General features: G+C 36.4%; 2 protein-coding genes across 10 annotated transcripts in view; one reads left to right on the top strand and one right to left on the bottom strand.

Annotated features, from left to right (window-relative positions):
- LOC147372747 (C-type lectin domain family 2 member A-like) lies at positions 1-13852 on the top strand. 5 transcript variants are annotated; one of them, XM_086404215.1, is made up of 6 exons: positions 1-191; positions 3696-3782; positions 5847-6022; positions 8478-8581; positions 10488-10631; positions 12612-13852. In XM_086404215.1, exons 1-5 carry the CDS (start codon positions 53-55, stop codon positions 10600-10602), a joined length of 621 nt encoding a protein of 206 aa, XP_086260341.1. In that variant the 5' UTR covers positions 1-52; the 3' UTR covers positions 10603-10631; positions 12612-13852. The 5 variants fall into 5 exon arrangements, with proteins under 5 accessions (XP_086260341.1, XP_086260343.1, XP_086260342.1 ...); XM_086404217.1 differs by lacking the exon at positions 3696-3782; XM_086404216.1 differs by lacking the exons at positions 10488-10631; positions 12612-13852 and adding an exon at positions 8967-9077.
- Positions 7187-17966, bottom strand: part of KLRF2 (killer cell lectin like receptor F2) — a 22535-nt gene continuing 11755 nt past the window's right edge. For 2 of the 5 annotated variants that reach the window (XM_086404222.1, XM_086404220.1), the window contains 2 exons: positions 17783-17898; positions 7187-13372 (listed from right to left, as the gene is read on the bottom strand). In XM_086404222.1, the coding sequence (XP_086260348.1) occupies positions 13255-13372; positions 17783-17898 (234 nt within the window). In that variant the 3' untranslated portion in view covers positions 7187-13254. The remainder of the gene's footprint in view (positions 13373-17782; positions 17899-17966) is intronic. The other 3 variants (XM_086404221.1, XR_015164907.1, XM_086404224.1) reach the window with 3 other exon arrangements.

Here is a 17966-nt window from a genome sequence, read left to right on the forward strand (position 1 = left end):
TATTGAGCAAGGTCAGGTCTTGGTGCCAAAGAGCTAGAGGGAAGATTCCAGGATGACTTCGTCCTACACCAGCATTTACCTGCCAGAAGAAGCTCCCAGTGTGGAAGCCGTTTGCTTCCACCAGTGTCCATGTCTCCACGATGAGATGCAGGCCCTCCCAGCCTCTACAGGAGATGCTCCAAGAGAAGCAGGTGGGTCTGGCTCAAGCTCCTATCAAATTTCTGCTTTTGCCCTGGGTCCTGAAGTGTGTGAGATTCTGTGTGTGCCTGCCCGGGTCTAGCCCCGGCTGATTCAGGGTATTCAAAGGGGAGACGGCTTCCGCAAGGATCAGGATACAATAGCTTCAATTATACATTAATTAGAGATGTAAAGAGTAATAGAATGTGGATAGCTCAGTAGGAAAATTCAGTGGAGAAAAGAGGCTGAGTAGCTTGATTTACGTGGGAGACCAATAAAACTTCAAGACAAGAAGCTTGCACCACTTACGTAGGCTGCAGGCGTCCTTCCATTCTCCCGAAGGAGAGGAGAAGGAGAGTAAACACTGAGGCCTCCCCGGTCGGATCTTAGAAGCCCAGGCATAATTAGTAAGCATGGCGGGTTCCACGCTCCAGATGGAGACTCAGCCAGAGTTTGAGAGAGAGAGAGAGACATGGGGAGACCAGTATTTTGAGGAACTGATCCCAATTCTTTATTTTCCAGAGTCTGTTTTTATACACTGAGATGTTATACAAAAGTCACCTGGGGACAGCAGTCCTGACTTTTATTAAAGTCAAGTGCTTCATACAAATGTATACAGAGGTCTTAGAGGTGTTACATCATCTTCTGACCAGGGGGGCCTGCTGACAATTTATGACCCTCTCCTTGTGACAGTGGTCAGGCAACCAGAACACTTTTTTCTCCAAGGGTGATTATTCTTAAAACAGACACCACCCAAATAAAGTTACATTCCTACAGGGTGAGGGTGTAGTGGGTTTTGGTTAAGGAAAGAATTTACTTAGCCTAAGGTCTAATGTGATTTATATCAAAGGTTAATACTTATTTCTTCTATATATTCATTAATGTGTGTAAGGGCAGGGGATGTGGAGTCTTAGCAACAAACATTGGCTCAACAAATGAAAAACCCTTCACCAATACAATTTCTAATAAGCCCACTATACTTATACTAATGGTTTTCTAAGGAACCTGTTTTTAGAAGATTTAAAGCATCTCGTGCCTCTCACGGTTGGGAGGCTGTGAGCAATCACATGTGGCCGGACAAGCCTGTCAGGCAGGCTAGAGAACCTTCAGAGGAATTTGTAAGTTGAAACACTCCTGCCACGCCCAGGAATTATTATTAACTGGAGCTCTAAGTTAACTCCTTCTCCGAAAGAGGTGATGGGGGACAGCCCCCCGTAAAGTCAGAGGTGTAGGATAGAGCACAAAGTAGTAAAGTAGGCAGGCTCTGGTTATGGGGGTAGATGCTCGAGAATTTCCAGGGGAACTCCTGAGGCTCGATCCCGCCTTTGCGTATGTCGAGCCTCCTTCCTCATGACCTTTGCCATGGGCGGAGTGCCTCATGCCGGCCCCCAACATGTGCCCTTTAAGAGTGACGGTTCTATTTCCCCAGTCCTATGAGACTCCTAAAATTAAACCCCGCTGAACTTCAGAGCCAAATGCCCTGTGTGCCCATCCTTCAGGTGCGGAATCCCTAGGCTGAGGGATCTGAGGAGCCTAAGGAACTCTCACATCTGTGGGAGAACCTCTACAATATAATTACTCTCCAGTTTGTGAATCACCCGCATGGGGCATACGGGACTTGACTAAACTGTGAGTTCACCCCTCTTACCCATCTCTTTATGGCTCTTTATTTATATCCTTAGTTATAGAAGATATTTTCTGGTAGGTTTCAGTCTTTTTCATTGATGGTTGTTCAGCAGGTAGCTGTGATTTTGATGTGCCTGTGAGTTGAGGTGACCCCAGGGTGTTCCTACTCCGACATCTTCACCCATCTCTCTTTTATATGTTAAGTTTATGCAGCATTTTTATGATGTTCAGTAATGAAATGTTATAGATTTACGATTAAGAACAAGAAAAGGTGCTCACTCTTTTGTACCCTTCAACCTAGTAGAGCTCTAGCTGTTGTCAGTGATACAAGAAAATTAAAGGAAATAAAAGTTGATTCTGTTGGTGTTTCTTTTTATGTAATCATACTGTCTGAAATCATTGCAGATACATCTCTTCCATTAGAATCCTTTACCCTTTTTATTGTGATAATGAAACTGAAGGAAACCGGAACATGTCACCTCAAAATTTGCCTTTTGATATAAAAATGACTTTGAGTTGAAGGCATGTAGAAACCAATAAACAGCAGGGAAAATTCATTGTGCCTGCCTTTGTTTCTGCCCAAAGACAGGATACAAATTCTCTCAATTACTCTATTAATTTCTCCCTAAATATTTGCCTTCTCACAGTTGGCCACTCTTAAAAGTCAAAAACTGCTTTTTCTGTCCTCTCATTTTTTCTAGAAATGTATTGTCCTTTGTGGAAGATGCTCCATTAGCTGGGGTTCTAAGCTATTGCTTTTAATTATTCTTCATTTAGGTTTTTCCCAAGTGGTGTGCACCACAGTCATTAATAAATTGTTTTTCTCTTATTAATCTGTCTTTTTGTTTAAAAAAAAAAAAAAAAGCCAGCTGAAAACCCAAGATGTGTATAGTTAAAGTTTTGCCTCCCCTACAAAACCTAAAAACTTCACTTTCAACCACTAAGTCTGTGATACAACTCTGAATAGAGACAGAGTGTATGACATCTTTTTTATTTTTTTCTTCAAATTTTTTCTTTTTCTGGTATTAAATGTGTGTGTGCCTGTGTGTACACAATCTTCCCAGATTGTTTTTATATCTGCTAATGGTATGACAGAGGATGAAATGGTTGGATGGAGTCACCGACTCAATGGACATGAGTTTGAGAAAGCTCTGGGAGTTGGTGATGGGCAAGGAAGCCTGATGTGTTGCAGTCCATGGGGTCACAAAGAGTCAGACATGATTGAATGACTGAACTGAATAATGTGTCAGACATGGCGATCTTAGTCATTAATAGAATTATTACTGTTTGTTCCTAATGTCCTAACATTTCCACAAGTGCTAAATTCCTTCTCCTTTGTAATTTATTCTGCTCAGTACAAATTGCTGTTTTTAGCTTAACATGCTTTTGCTCAAAGAAATTAAACTTCTGCCCTCTGTTGCTTACCAAATTAAAAAAAAAAACAAACAATTTATCTTACATTTCAATTCTTCTGTCATACATACTTATGACTTTCTTTTCTTCCCTATCTTTGTTTTGGTTGATTCATATTTCCTTTGTAGCCATTTGTCTGATTATAGCCCTTTTGTTGATTATGATGCTTTCTTGATTCTAATCTTTCATTCACACTATTTCCACCTTAGGGATAACCTTGTTTTTCTTTCTTCCTTCCATCAAATCTAAGTACTCTCCTCACTCCCCACTGCCAATCTGAGCAGTTACAGCAGTCACTGGGGCTTATCTTCCTTGTATTAGTACTTTGTAAGGCCAGTATATCCTTTAGTAATTTAAAATGTAGATGCTTTTAGTGAGAGTTTCTTGATTGATTATTATGGCAGAGGAATAAATGAATAATCAGTTCCCAGTCAGAATTTCTCTGGAAATTTTACAATAATTTTTTTTTCATTTTACAGTTTGCAAGTTGAAAAAAGACTGGTGTAAGGAAAATAAATTTCTTATACTTGCCCTGATTTTTATAGCTGTCCTTGTAGTAGTAACAGGTGGGTGACTTGTGAATTTTCTTTGGTTCTTCATGCAGCAGGCTATGCATTTATACCTCATGCTTAGTCCCAAATCTCTCAACTCTGCAGTAATAAAAGGACTGTAGAGACAACCTCAGGTTCCTACTAGCTTGGCAGCTTTTGCCACCTTCCTTGGGGCTTTCCAGTAGTTCCACTGTAAAGAATATGCCTACAATGCAGGAGACGCAGGTTTGATCCCTGGGTCGGGAAGATCCTCTGGAGGAGGACATGGCTGCCCACTGCAGTATTCTTGCTGGGAAAATCCCATGAACAGAGAAAGCTGACTATGTACGGTTCTTTGGGGTCACAAAGAATCAGACATGACTGAGGCGACTGAGCACACATATACCACCTTCCTTGCCTCTCTTAAAAATACTCTGAGAACTTAGTCATCTTCTTGACTTCGTAAGAGTTCTTGATCTTTGAATAAAATAATCATAAATTCTCAGATAACCCTCAGACAGCAACAGCAATAACTGTTTAATTGAGAGTATTTTGTGTGAACTAATAAATAATAATTTAATAATTTATTAATTAATAATTTAATAATGTTAAATATACTATATTTATTATTATATTTTTTATATTTAATCTACACAAGACTATGAAATAGTTACAAAATCCATTCACACCCAAAGAAATAGCAATCAGAGTGAGTTAGTCGCTTTTTACAAATAATAAATTCCAGGGCCAACCAGAATTGAGATTCTTTTCTGTTGGCTAAATTCCAGTTCTCTAATTTCTGATATTTTAACTACCATACAACACTGTCTCCATAATTGCATTATTTCTTTAATTTCTTTTGGATCAAGAGTAAGTTATATTACTAATAGTTGCTCTATGAAAATATTTGCTTATTTCTATTATGTTAAAAGAAAAAAGGAAAATATGGAACTAGGGATTTACTTCAAGATTTTCTCTGTTGGAATAAATTTTCAAAGATGAAGAAGTTTACATTTTTTTCTGGATATCATGGGTCTATTTTGTGAAAAATACCCAAAGGTAGATTTTAATTTATGACTTGTAGCCTAATTGTCTCCAGAATTTGATTTTCCATCTGCAAGTTTTGCTGAATTTAGCTCTGAAATTAAATTAACAGTTAACATTCTTGAGTCTCGTTTTCTTTCTTTTTGTCATTCACAAAAGTTCTGATATTATTCCTGCTTATAGGCTCTTCTGTCATTATAAAGTTCTGAGAGCACAATACTAATTATATTTAAACATCTGTAAATTAAATATTTAGAGGGAAGAGTTTCTCTAAGACATATTTTCATTCATTTATTCACTAAAAAGGTAAAATTGAAACGATGTATTTTATTACCTGTTTGTGGTAGTCTGGATCCAGTTCTGAGTATTACAGAAGAGAAAAAGTCAGGAGTTAGGAGTTGGCTCTACATTTAAATGTTTACTTGACACTGTACCCGTTAATTAGCTTTAAACATTTGGAGGGCCAGGACTTTATCTAACCTAATTACTCAGCATCTCACTAAAATCCAGAAACAGTAAATTCTCAAAACAACGTACAGAGAAATAAAGTCATCATTATTCCAGCTTCTTTGGCACTAAATATTGGTTACATAGAACCAATATTTGATTAATTCAGATTTCAATGATTCATTGTCCTTTATGATGAATTTCACTTCCTTAGCTCATATGTCCTTTCCTGTCTTTAACCTTTACATTTCTTTGAGGTAAAAATAAGCCTTTATTTCTTACATTGGTCCTTGACACTATATTATATTTATGTCTCTTCCTTGGTTGCTAAATCTGCAGCATAATTTTTGGTAGGATGTCAGTATAGACCATGAGAGATTTGCAGTTCCACTTCTCAAAATAGAAGCCAGGAAAATAAAATAAAGTCTAGACTTCTCAACCACTAAATGGTCTTCATTATGGACAACAGAGGAATTGAATTCATCCGTCATTCCATGAGTGAAGCTAGTTTTCAGGTTTCAAACCATGGTAGTGAAAAATAAAATTGATTCACCAGAATGAGTACAAACACTTTGTAATTGTTTTTATTCATTTCTCTTTTTTTTTCAGTATTATGTTTGATATCTTCAGAAAGTGCCAAAGCTATGGAATGTTCAGAGGAGTGGATTGGTGTAAGAAGGAAGTGCTTCTATTTTTCGGATGATACCAGAAATTGGACAGCCAGTAAAAGATTTTGCAATTCACAGGGATCAGAACTTGCTCAGATTGATACACCAGAGGATATGGTAAGAAAAGGGAAAAGTTTTCAATTATTTCAAAGCTAAATTTTGTACAAAGAGAAAAAAAATGATAAAAGCTAATACTTCATGATTATGTCAGAGAGGGGAAAAAATTCCTCTACCCTTCTATGTTCTTCTGGCTGATCTAAGAATTCAACTGACATGAGACAGATTAACAGGAGAAAACCAAGTTAATTATGTACATATGAGGGCTTTATAAGAAATGACTCTCATGGACAAGTTAGGCAATTGAGGCTTATATGTCATCTGAGAGAAGAAGAAAGGAGTAAGGGTTTGGAACATCAAAGTGAAAGAAAGCAATTCACATGAGATGGAAATACAAATTATTTATTTTTAATTAGCTTTTATTGTAGTATAATTGCTTTATAATGTTGTGTTAGTTTCTACAGTACAGCAAATTGAATAGGCTATATGTATACATATATCCCCTTTTTAAAAAAATTTTCTTCCCATTTAGGTCACCACAGAGCACTGATTCTGAGGTTCACATAAGCTGTCTATTATATGCATATTATCAAAAGTGTGTATATGTCAATCCCAATTTTCCAATTCATTCCTCCTCTCCTCTTCCCACCTTGGTATCCATATGTTTGATCTCTATGTTGAAAGGCAAATGTTTGGTGGAGTGGTTTGTTTATTTATGAAGAAAAACTATAGGTTTGTGGTTCAGTAGCAAGGAATCAGTAGGAGAGACTGTGGAATATATTTTATTAGAAGAAATCATATTCTCCCAGAAATTAGATTTCTGATTATAGGAGACAATGTGCAATGGAAATTACATTGTCTCTTCTAGTTTTACTGAGATATAATTGTATAAGTTTAAGGTATAGAGCATAATGATTTGACTTGCATACACCCATCATGAAATGATTATCACAATGAATTTAGTGAACATCCATCATCTCCTGTAGATATAAAATTAAAGAAATAGAAAATAGTTTTTTTCTTGTGTTGAGAACTCTGAGCATCTCTCTCTCAACAAATTCTATACATAACATACAATATGTTAATTATATGTATCATGTTGTACATGACATTCCTAGCACTTATTTGTATCTGGAAGTTTTTACCTTTTGACCACCTTCATCCATTCCCCCCTCCTCCCACCCCACCTCTAGTAACCACAAATCCCATCTCTTTTTCTATGAGTTTTTTCATTTGTTTGTTTTTGAAGTTTAATTGACCTGTAACATATGTTAGTTCCTGTTACACACAATAGTGATTTGATATTTCAATACTTTTCAAAATGACCACCAGGATAATTCTAGTTATGATATGTCACCATATGATATATATCCCCAGATGCTATCAAGCATTTATAGATTATATTCCCCACTTTGTACATTTCATACCCATGACTCATTATTTTGCAACTGGAAGTTCAAAGCTCTTTCAACTATTTCTTTTCTCTCCCCACCCATCTCTCCACTGACAACCACCTATTTGTTTTCTGTATCTGAGACTCTGTTTCTGTCTCCCTGTGTTTGATCATTTGTTTTGTTGTTTAGATTCCACATACAAGTGAAATCATACAGCAATGACATTATTATTCTGGTATCTGTTGTTATTCAGTCACTAAGTCATGTCTGACTTTTTGCAACTCCATGGACTATAGTACACCAGACTCCTCTGTCCTCCACTATCTCCCAGAGTTTGCTCGAATTCATGTCCACTGAGTGGATGATGCTATCTCACCACCTCATCCTCTGGCGCCCCCTTTTCTTTTGCCTTCAAACTTGCCCAGCATCAGAGTCTTTTCCAACGAGTTATGTCTTTTCATCAAGTGGCCAAAGTATTGGAGCTTCAGCTTCAGCAGCAGTAGCCACTGGTATCTATTCAAAGTAGTTTCTGAGTTTTCCTATTTTAACAGTACTTATACTTTCCTTTAAACACCCTCACCTCTCTATAATTTGGGAGAGAAGATCTGTGCACAGAATAAGATATGTGTTAGTCTTCTGCCACCCTTAAGAAACATGATATGCCTGTTCTTATAGAAATACTCAGCTCCTGAATTTGTCAGCCAGACATAACATCCTGTCAGTTTAGAGTCTCTGTCCTTTACTCTGTGAGAAACATACTGGTGTTTTATGCAGTAGAACTTGTAGGAAAGGAAGTCAAATATGATTTTTTCATCAGTTTCTCATTTGAGAGAGAGAAGTTATCCTTAATGGTAATTCAAGACATAGTAGCTCAAAGAGCTTTGATGACTTGTTAGAAGTCACTCTACTACTTAGATATATTTAAGAAGTAAAAGAGCAAAGTGAAAATTATTCTCATAAAGCTAACCTGAACATCACCATCTGTGTTGTTTGTTGCTATGGAAGCATTAGGGCACACAAATTAGGATGTAAATCATAAAATGGGATGTTCCAGTGAGAAGTATGTTAGCTATATGCTATAAAATATCGAGTAATGGATAATTCTCTGATTTGTGTGAAAGAAATTTTTGAAGAAGCATGCAGGAACTTCTATGTACTGGATTGGATTAAGCAGAAAACTAGGAGAGTCTTGGAAATGGACAAATGGCACTACATTCAATGCTGGGTGAGTTTCAAATTTACTAGGAAAGGTTCTATTCTGGTGCTGTATAAAAACTTTAAATCAGTTTGAGTTGCATTATTGTAAATAAGTCTCCCTGTTTTCTATGTGTAATTGTCTTTCTCAGTTTCTACCCTGTGACATGTGTCTTCTTAGATTGAAACATACCCTAGACCAACCCACCTTCCTTCTAATTTTGTTATATGGCATGCAGTGAATTTTCCATTTTTATTTTTGTTCCTTGTTTCATTTTATTTTTATTGTCAAGCTCTTGCTAATAAACCCTCCTATTGCTAACTGAAATTCAACTCTTCTGCAAATTCAAAGTCAAAGCACATGTATTGTACTTTTAAAATTTTTGTAAGATCTCTTTTTTTTTTTTTCTTTAAAGTGTTAGAGACCATATGGAAATAACCATATTTTCAAGTTAAAAGTCTTTAACTCTCCAAGATTTCTTGGAGGAATATCAGCAACCTCAGATATGTGGATGATACCACTTTAATGGCAGAAAGCAAAGAAGAACTAAAGAACCTCTTGTTGAGGGTGAAGGAGGAGAGTGAAAAAGCTGGCTTAAAACTCAGTATTAGAAAAAACTAAGATCATGGCATCTGGTCCCATCACTCCATGGAAAATAGAAGGGGAAAAGGTGGGAGCAGTGACAGATTTCTTCTTCTCGGGCTCTAAAATCACAGTGGATGGTGACTGCAGCCATGAAATTAGAAGAAGATTGCCTCTTGGCAGGAAAACTATGACAAATTTGGACAGTATGATAAAAAGAGAAGACATCACTTTGCTGACAAAGACCTGTGTAGTAAAGGCTATGATCTTTCCAGTGGACATGTATGGATGTGAGAACTGGACCTTAAAGAAGGCAGAGCACAGAAGAATTGATGCTTTCAAATTGTGGTGCTGGAGAAAACTCTTGGGAGTCCCTTGGACAACAAGGACATCAAACCAGTCAGTCTTAAAAGAAATCAACCATGAATACTCATTGGAAAGCCTGATGCTGGAGCTGAAGCTCCAGTAGTTTGGCCACCTGATATGAACAGCCAACTCACTGTAAATAAATTTTATCAATTTGCTTAGTTGATAATCAATCTTTTTCTTTTTATGCAATGAGTATAATCTTTCATCTTTCCATAGTTCTAAATTGGTTTCCATTTTTCTATCTAGCAATTAATAATATTAAGGCAGGAAGACATGGATACAAAGTCAGGAAACAACATTCCCTCAAGAAATAGTTATATAAATAAATAATATTGCTTTTGTTGTTGTTCAGTTGCCAAGTCATGTCTGACTCTTCTTGACTCCATAGACTGCAGCATGCCAGGCTTCTCTGTCCCTCACCATCTCCTGGAGTTTGCCTAAGTTCATGTCCATTGAATTGGTGATGCAAATTGATAAAAATTATTATAATTAGTCTCCTTGGTTTCCATATCAGTATATTTCAAAAGTGCCAAATGAATATAAATCTTGTTTCTTACTTTCAAAACTGAACATTGGCTAAAAATATACCAGGTAATATGCTAGGGAACTGCTTTTAAAAAATTCCATATATCACTTGATTTAGAAGCACTTTCTCTCTCTCGAAAGAAATAAATATAGTTAGATAAAGTTAGATAAATGGAGATAGATATAAGCTTTTATTTATATCTATTATTTCTCTTTGTCTATTTGTATCTCTGTCTTTCTACCTATTGCCCTAAATAAGTTGACAGATTATGCTAATAATAATAGTAATATTAAATACCTACATTGCTTTAAAAAAACAGATATTTGGGGAGTAGAGTATTGTGATAGGTGAGTAAAGCTCAGTGTTTTGTATAAAATGCTTCAAATTGCTCTATTCTTAATTATATTTTTGATTATAGCTGAAAATGGTCCCAAACTGATTTTTATTGTTTCTTTTCAGGTTTGAAATCAGTGGGAATGGACCCTTTGCTTTTTTGAATTCTGATGGAGTCCACAGTTCCAGGGGATTTGTTGATATCAAGTGGATTTGCAGCAAACCAATATCTAAAACATAGAATAAATTGAGAAATCAATAAAGAATTTTGTAAGTTTTTTTTTTTTTAATCGAAGTGTAGTTGGTTTACAAATGTTAGTTTCTGGCATACAATAAAATTTTTCAAGAATTAAAGAAACTTAAAGTTATTGAATGAATGAATGATTATATATAGAATCTTATTAATTCAAGGCACATAATTGCCCATCATGAGCACAAGTCAGGAAACTTCTGTTAAATAGGACCAAACAAAGTTACAGTATACAATTAGATGACATTTACTGCATTAGTAGTTACGATAAATTTAAAGGGATTTATATTGATAGGTCAGCCAAGACCTACTGCTTAAAAGTTAGAGAAATATATGTGCTTAATATGTGTAAATATTACAAACCACTAACCATAGCAACTTTGGTTTAAATAAATGTTACAAGAGAGTCATCTATGAACAAACATGTACTTAAATAATATCTTACAAATAAGGGAAAGGAAGGACCCTAACTCTATAAGTATAACACAGATACATTATCAGAGTTCTATATTAAAATTACAAAGCTTAGATTACAGAAGATAAACTAGAAAAATAACATTAAAAGTTAATAGAGAATAGATTATTGAAAAATATTTCCCTTTTCCAAGTAAGAACAAGGAAATATGATAGGATGCAACCCTAGATGTGTCATAAAATTCAAACTCTGTAGGGTGTGGGGAAAATTATATTAAGCCCTTCTTTGTTACATTTGTTTGAGTTAACTTCCTGCCTAGGTAACTGTAACCTCTCAGTACAAGAAGGAAGGAGAGTGTAGGAGAATACATAGACACTTAGGATGGAGAAGCTGGAGAAAAAGAAAGAGTCTAGGTTACAGGATAAACATACAGAAACACACAGACTAATCTTTCTTCCATATCTTTTTTTTTTTTAAACTTTACATAATTGTATTACCTTTGCCAAATCAAAATGAATCCGCCAATGGAGGCTCACTCCTAAATTAGTTTCAGATGAAACTTTCTGATAAATGAAAAGGAGATTCTTGTGAGTCCCACCCATAAATGTTGTTCCTGGCACTATATGTGAATGCAAATACTTGGAAAGTATCAGCATGTAAGCAAGCACAGGCATATTGTATCTATTCATCATTTGTCACCAAGAAAACTTGACAATATGAAATTTAGCCAAAATTACATTTTGGCACAGATTAAGTTCAAATTTTGCTTGATTTATAATGTGTTTTATTTTTGCTGTTGGTTCATGATTACAAATTAATTTTAACTGCTTAATGGTTTAAAGTAATTAACTCCTTGTTTTCCTTTAAGTCATACCTATCAGGGTGAATCAATTCCTGATGGCTCAGCATGAACTACAGAGAACTTTCTGATGATGTTATGTCATACCTCCTCACCTACTTAGGGCACACAAACTGTTGAATTTACTTTGAAATATGAGTGCATTTTGGATAAATGAGAGAAAAAATAAGGTACTTTGTATAAAATTTCAGTTAGAAAACTAAGGGAGTGAGACAATTCTCAATATAACAATGTTTAAATGCAAATTTGATTAAAGGGAAATGAATTGTAAAATCACATTAAATACAAGATTGTATATTACTTCAGAAAGCCACTCATAATTACAATGGCTGAGTACTTTATTACCAGTTGAAAGTTTGATTTCTTTTTGATAAAAACTGAAAGTAATTAAGGACAAAGCCCACCATGAAGAAAAAAAAATGTTGTATAACCACATCTATGCACTGGTCTATTATTTCATCAAATGCACAGGAAGAGTTAGAACCTAAGAAATAGAGAATAAGCAGGATTAGAAAATTAAATTTCATATTTTTTAGACACTGCAGCAACAGGGATAAATAAGAATGTCAAAGACTGAAGTCAGAAATTCTTCCCCAACCAAAACATGTTTTGTTTTGTGTTAGGAAATTGTCAAACATATTTAAAAGTAGAGAAAATAATACAGTAAGTCGCATATACTCATTATTCAGTTTTAAGTTATTAACTCATTGTCAATCTTGTAACCAGTCAATCTTAAAGGAAATCAACCCTGAATACTCATTGGAAGAACTAATGCTGAAGCTGAAGCTCCAATACTTTGGTTACCTGATGTGAACAGCTGACTCATTGAAAAAGACCCTGATTCCAGGAAAGATTGAAGGCAAAAGGAGAAGAGTGTGTCAGAGGATGTGATGGCTGGATGGCATCACTGATGCAATGGACATGAACTTGGGGAAACTCCAGGAGATAGTGAGGGACAGGGAGGCCTGGCATGCTGCTGTCCACGGGGTCAAGAAGAGTCAGACACGACTGGGTGACTGAACAACAACAACAACAATCTTGTATCATTTATAAATTAAGCAAATTCTAGACATAATATCGTGAATGTTTTCCTATCTGTCCGTACAACATAACCACAATACAATTACCACATTTAAAAGTAATTTATAATAATCTCTAATAGCATTATAAAAAAATAGGGAATTATGTTTTCAAGTTTAAAAATAAGTTATTCCATTTTCTAATTTTGGAGTGTTGTATCTGTACAGAATACATGAAAATTTTTTGTTTGTATTAAAAAATAAGTTTGTATTCCAAAAAAAGATAGGCACTGTTAACATCCATATATTTCTCTTCCAATTATTTAAATGCACAGGTTTGCTTTCGTTGTTCAGACAGCATCTCTCTGGCAAATGCCATTAAATTTGGAGTCACAGTCTTCGGAATACACCTGATTTCTTGTTATGACAGCACAGCTCATGTTATCAATGGGTCCAATCACCGAGAAACTAGAAGACACAAGGCAGACTTTAGAGCATTTATCTTAAAATAATGGTTATACTTCTTAAAGTTTCCCCCAGCCAAGTTGTGCAGGTAATTTTTTTTTTTTCCAGCAGTCAAAATGTTGCAGAGATTTTAGAAAAGACTCTTCTTTTGTTGCCAGGGACAACAAAAGATTTAGAATAACAACAGATTTGTTATAATAAATCTGTTATATTATTATAACAACAACAACAACAAAAGATTTTAGAATAGATTCTTTTGTTGCCAGTGAGGCACTCTTGATTTGCTTATCCTACACCCTCTCCCTTCTGGGATGGCTCTTATTTGAGTATCAATACTATGGGAGTGCAAGTCTGAAGACTAGGCGCATTCCTGACTGTTCCTGCCCTCTTAACCCTCGAATTACATGCATCAGCAAGTCCTGGGCATCCCATCTCAAAATTAGTCCTGACATCCATTTACTTCTCTCCCAAGCTATCATTACCTCTCTTTCTCCCTGGTCATAGCCTTGTGATTGAAAGTCCATTTCCATGTCACTTTCCATCTACTCATTTTTCACATAGCAGCATAAATAATGTCCTTTAGAGACAGCTAAATGCTAAAATGAAAGTTTTTGATAAAGGTTATGTGGTGACAGATATTCTACAGACCAGTGGGAGTTTCAGGAGTTTTGAAGTTGGAAACTAGGGATATTTTCAAGTTAAAACTGTTTAAATAACTGCTAATTCTTCAGTGGTATGATAGGGTTAGGAATAGGTGTGAATAGAATAATTTTTGAGAGAGCTATTTCCTTAACTATTTTTTCTAGTCATTGATTGCATGTTTGTTAGTCACTCAGTCGTGTCCAACTCTTTGCAACCCCATGGACTGTAGCCTGCCATGTTCCTCTGTCAATGGTATTCTCCAGGCAAGAATACTAGAATGGGTTGCTATTCCCTTCTCCAGAGGATCTTTCTGACTCAGGGATTTATCTGGCATCTCCTGCAACTCCTGCATTGGCAAGTGGATTCTTTACCACTGAGACATCTGAGAAGCCCCATCTGCATACCATTTTTCCTTAAATAATTAAATGAAAGCTTTTAAAATGAAATATGTTACTCAGTTATCTACTCTCCTTCTACAATAAATTTCTCTTTTGGCTACAGGATTAAAAGAGAGAGAGAGAGAGATGCTGCCGTAACAATATTCTGCTTTCCAAATAAAAGAATAAAAAAAGAGCCTAGTTATTTCTAACTAAATTTTGTCAAGTTTGCAATCAAAGCAGGTCCAAAGAATGAATACTACTTCATATTTTAGTTTAATGTTTGTGAAAGACAAGAATGAATGGCGAATAGCAATCAGATCAGATCAGTGGCTCAGTCGTGTCCGACTCTTTGCGACCCCATGAATCACAGCATGCCAGGCCTCCCTGTCCATCACCAACTCCCGGAGTTCACTCAGATTCATGTCCATGGAGTCAGTGATGCCATCCAGCCATCTCATCCTCTGTCCTCTCCTTCTCCTCCTGCCCCCAATCCCTCCCAGCATCAGAGTCTTTTCCAATGAGTCAACTCCGCATGAGGTGGCCAAAGTACTGGAGTTTCAGCTCCAGCATCATTCCTTCCAAAGAAATCCCAGGGCTGATCTCCTTCAGAATGAACTGGTTGGATCTCCTTGTAGTCCAAGGGACTCTCAAGAGTCTTCTCCAACACCACAGTTCAAAAGCATCAATTCTTCAGCGCTCAGCCTTCTTCACAGTCCAACTCTCACATCCATACATGACCACAGGAAAAACCATAGCCTTGACTAGACGAAACTTTGTTGGCAAAGTAATGTCTCTGCTTTTGAATAGGCTATCTAGGTTGGTCATAACTTTCCTTCCAAGGAGTAAGCGTCTTTTAATTTCATGGCTGCAGTCACCATCTGCAGTGATTTGGGAGCCCAGAAAAATAAAGTCTGACACTGTTTCCACTGTTTCCCCATCTATTTGCCATGAAGTGATGGGACCAGAGGCCATGATCTTCGTTTTCTGAATGTTAAGCTTTAAGCCAACTTTTTCACTCTCCACTTTCACCTTCATCAAGAGGCTTTTGAGTTCCTCTTCACTTTCTGCCATAAGGGTGGTGTCATCTGCGTATCTGAGGTGATTGATATTTCTCCTGGCAATCTTGATTCCAGCTTGTGCTTCTTCCAGTCCAGCATTTCTCATGATGTACTCTGCATATAAGGCAAATAAGCAGGGTGACAATATACAGCCTTGACGAACTCCTTTTCCTATTTGGAACCAGTCTGTTGTTCCATGTCCAGTACTAACTGTTGCTTGCTGCCCTGCATACAGATTTCTCAAGAGGCAGGTCAGGTGGTCTGGTATTCCCATCTCTTTCAGAATTTTCCACAGTTTATTGTGATCCACACAGTCAAAGGCTTTGGCATAGTCGATAAAGCAGAAATAGATGTTTTTCTGGAACTCTCTTGCTTTTTCCATGATCCAGCATGTGTTGGCAATTTGGTCTCTGGTTCCTCTGCCTTTTCAAAAACCAGCTTGAACATCAGGAAGTTCATGGTTCACATATTGCTGAAGCCTGGCTTGGAGAATTTTGAGCATTACTTTACTAGCATGTGAGATGAGTGCAATTGTGCGGTAGTTTGAGCATTCTTTGGCATTGCCTTTCTTTGGGATTGGAATGAAAACTGACCTTTTCCAGTCCTGTGGCCACTGCTGAGTTTTCCAAATTTGCTGGCATATTGAGTGCAGCACTTTCACAGCATCATCTTTCAGGATTTGGAATAGCTCAACTGGAATTCTATCACCTCCACTAGCTTTGTTCGTAGTGATGCTTTCTAAGGCCCACGTGACTTCACACTCCAGGATGTCTGGCTCTAGGTCAGTGATCACACCATCATGATTATCTGGGTCATGAAGATCTTTTTTGTACCGTTCTTCTGTGTATTCTTGCCATCTCTTCTTAATTTCTTCTGCTTCTGCTAGGTCCATTTCTGTCCTTTATCGAGCCCTTCTTTGCATGAAATGTTCCCTTGGTATCTCTGATTTTCTTGAAGAGATCTCTAGTCTTTCCCGTTCTGTTGTTTTCCTCTATTTCTTTGCACTGATAGCTGAAGAAGGCTTTCTTATCTCTTCTTGCTATTCTTTGGAACTCTGCATTCAGATGTTTATATCTTTCCTTTTCTCCTTTGCTTTTCACTTCTCTTCTTTTCACAGCTATTTGTAAGGCCTCCCCAGACAGCCATTTTGCTTTTTTGCATTTCTTTTCCAATGGGATGGTCTTGATCCCTGTCTCCTGTACAATGTCATGAACCTCATTCCATAGCTCATCAGGCACTCTATCTATCAGATCTAGGCCCTTAAATCTATTTCTCACTTCCACTGTATAATCATAAGGGATTTGATTTAGGTCATACCTGAATGGTCTAGTGGTTTTCCCTACTTTCTTCAATTTAAGTCTGAATTCAGCAATATCTAGGACTAAATAAACAGATTGAAATGAACTGACATTTCATGGTCTTTGTCCCAAACTTGCCAAATCTCAGGTGCTCTAGCATGTTAGAATGTTAAGAAAATCAAAGCACAGAGAATATGCAAACATCTGTGACACCTAAGAATCTTAAAGCCTCTTACATAACGTAACATGTATTACGTTATAGTGTTCACACAAGAATATTGTGGGAAAAGCTTCATTTTCTTTTCATACATACAAAAAATATATTTTTTTCCTACATGCAAAAAAAATTATTCAATGAGATTGAAATAATTTTCTAAGGGCAAGATTGCAAATTCTCACTTTCTGATTTCAGCTCAAGAGATGTTTGTATATATTTCAGGTGTTTTTCATTTATAAGTAAAATTTACCTTTGCATTTTGTATATGGAAAATATTTGCTTGGTAATATTTTAAAGGAGATTTAAATCAGTTAACAATTTAAAAGTAACTATCATTTTTTGCAATTAATAATTTACATGTTCCATAATGAATACCTTCTATTCCCTTTGCATGCTCAGTCACTCAGTCATCTCTGAATCCTTGCAGTCCCACAGACTAGCCCACCAAGCTCCTCTGTCCGTCAGATTTTACCAGCAAGAATACTGGAGCAGATTGCCACCTCCTCCTCAAGGGAGTCTTCCCAACCCAGGGATCAAACCTGTGTCTCCTGCATTGGCAAGCTGATTCTTTACCACTGAGCACCTGGAGACCCCCTCTATTCTCTTCAGTAAATGTTAAAAGGAGAAGGAGAGGAAGGAAAGAAAAGAGAGTAAAGAAAGAAAGTAAAAAAAAAAAAAAGGAAAGAAAATGTTTTTCAAAAGAAATGATAAAAGAAAGAAGAAAAAGACCAGAAAGCAAAGAAGCTTAAATACAAATACTTTTCTATAAATAAAACATCAATACCTCCACCATCTCTGCCCCGCAAATAAGTACTTACATTTCTTGTTCCACAAAAAGGTGTTCATTTATCCATACCCATTGTTTTCCTGGGGATGTAATACATAGTCCAAGCCAACTAGGTTGTCCAGATTTCAAACTCTTCTGTATGAACTTCTATAGGAAAAATAGTATATTCATTCATTCAAAAAAAATGGGGATGTGAGGGCAATAGGGTTGTGACA

The sequence above is a fragment of the Bos grunniens genome, chromosome 5 (genome assembly GCF_055505025.1).
Source record: "Bos grunniens cultivar Pamir isolate PY7600 chromosome 5, Bosgru_T2T1.0, whole genome shotgun sequence".
NCBI classification, from domain to species: Eukaryota; Metazoa; Chordata; class Mammalia; order Artiodactyla; family Bovidae; genus Bos; species Bos grunniens.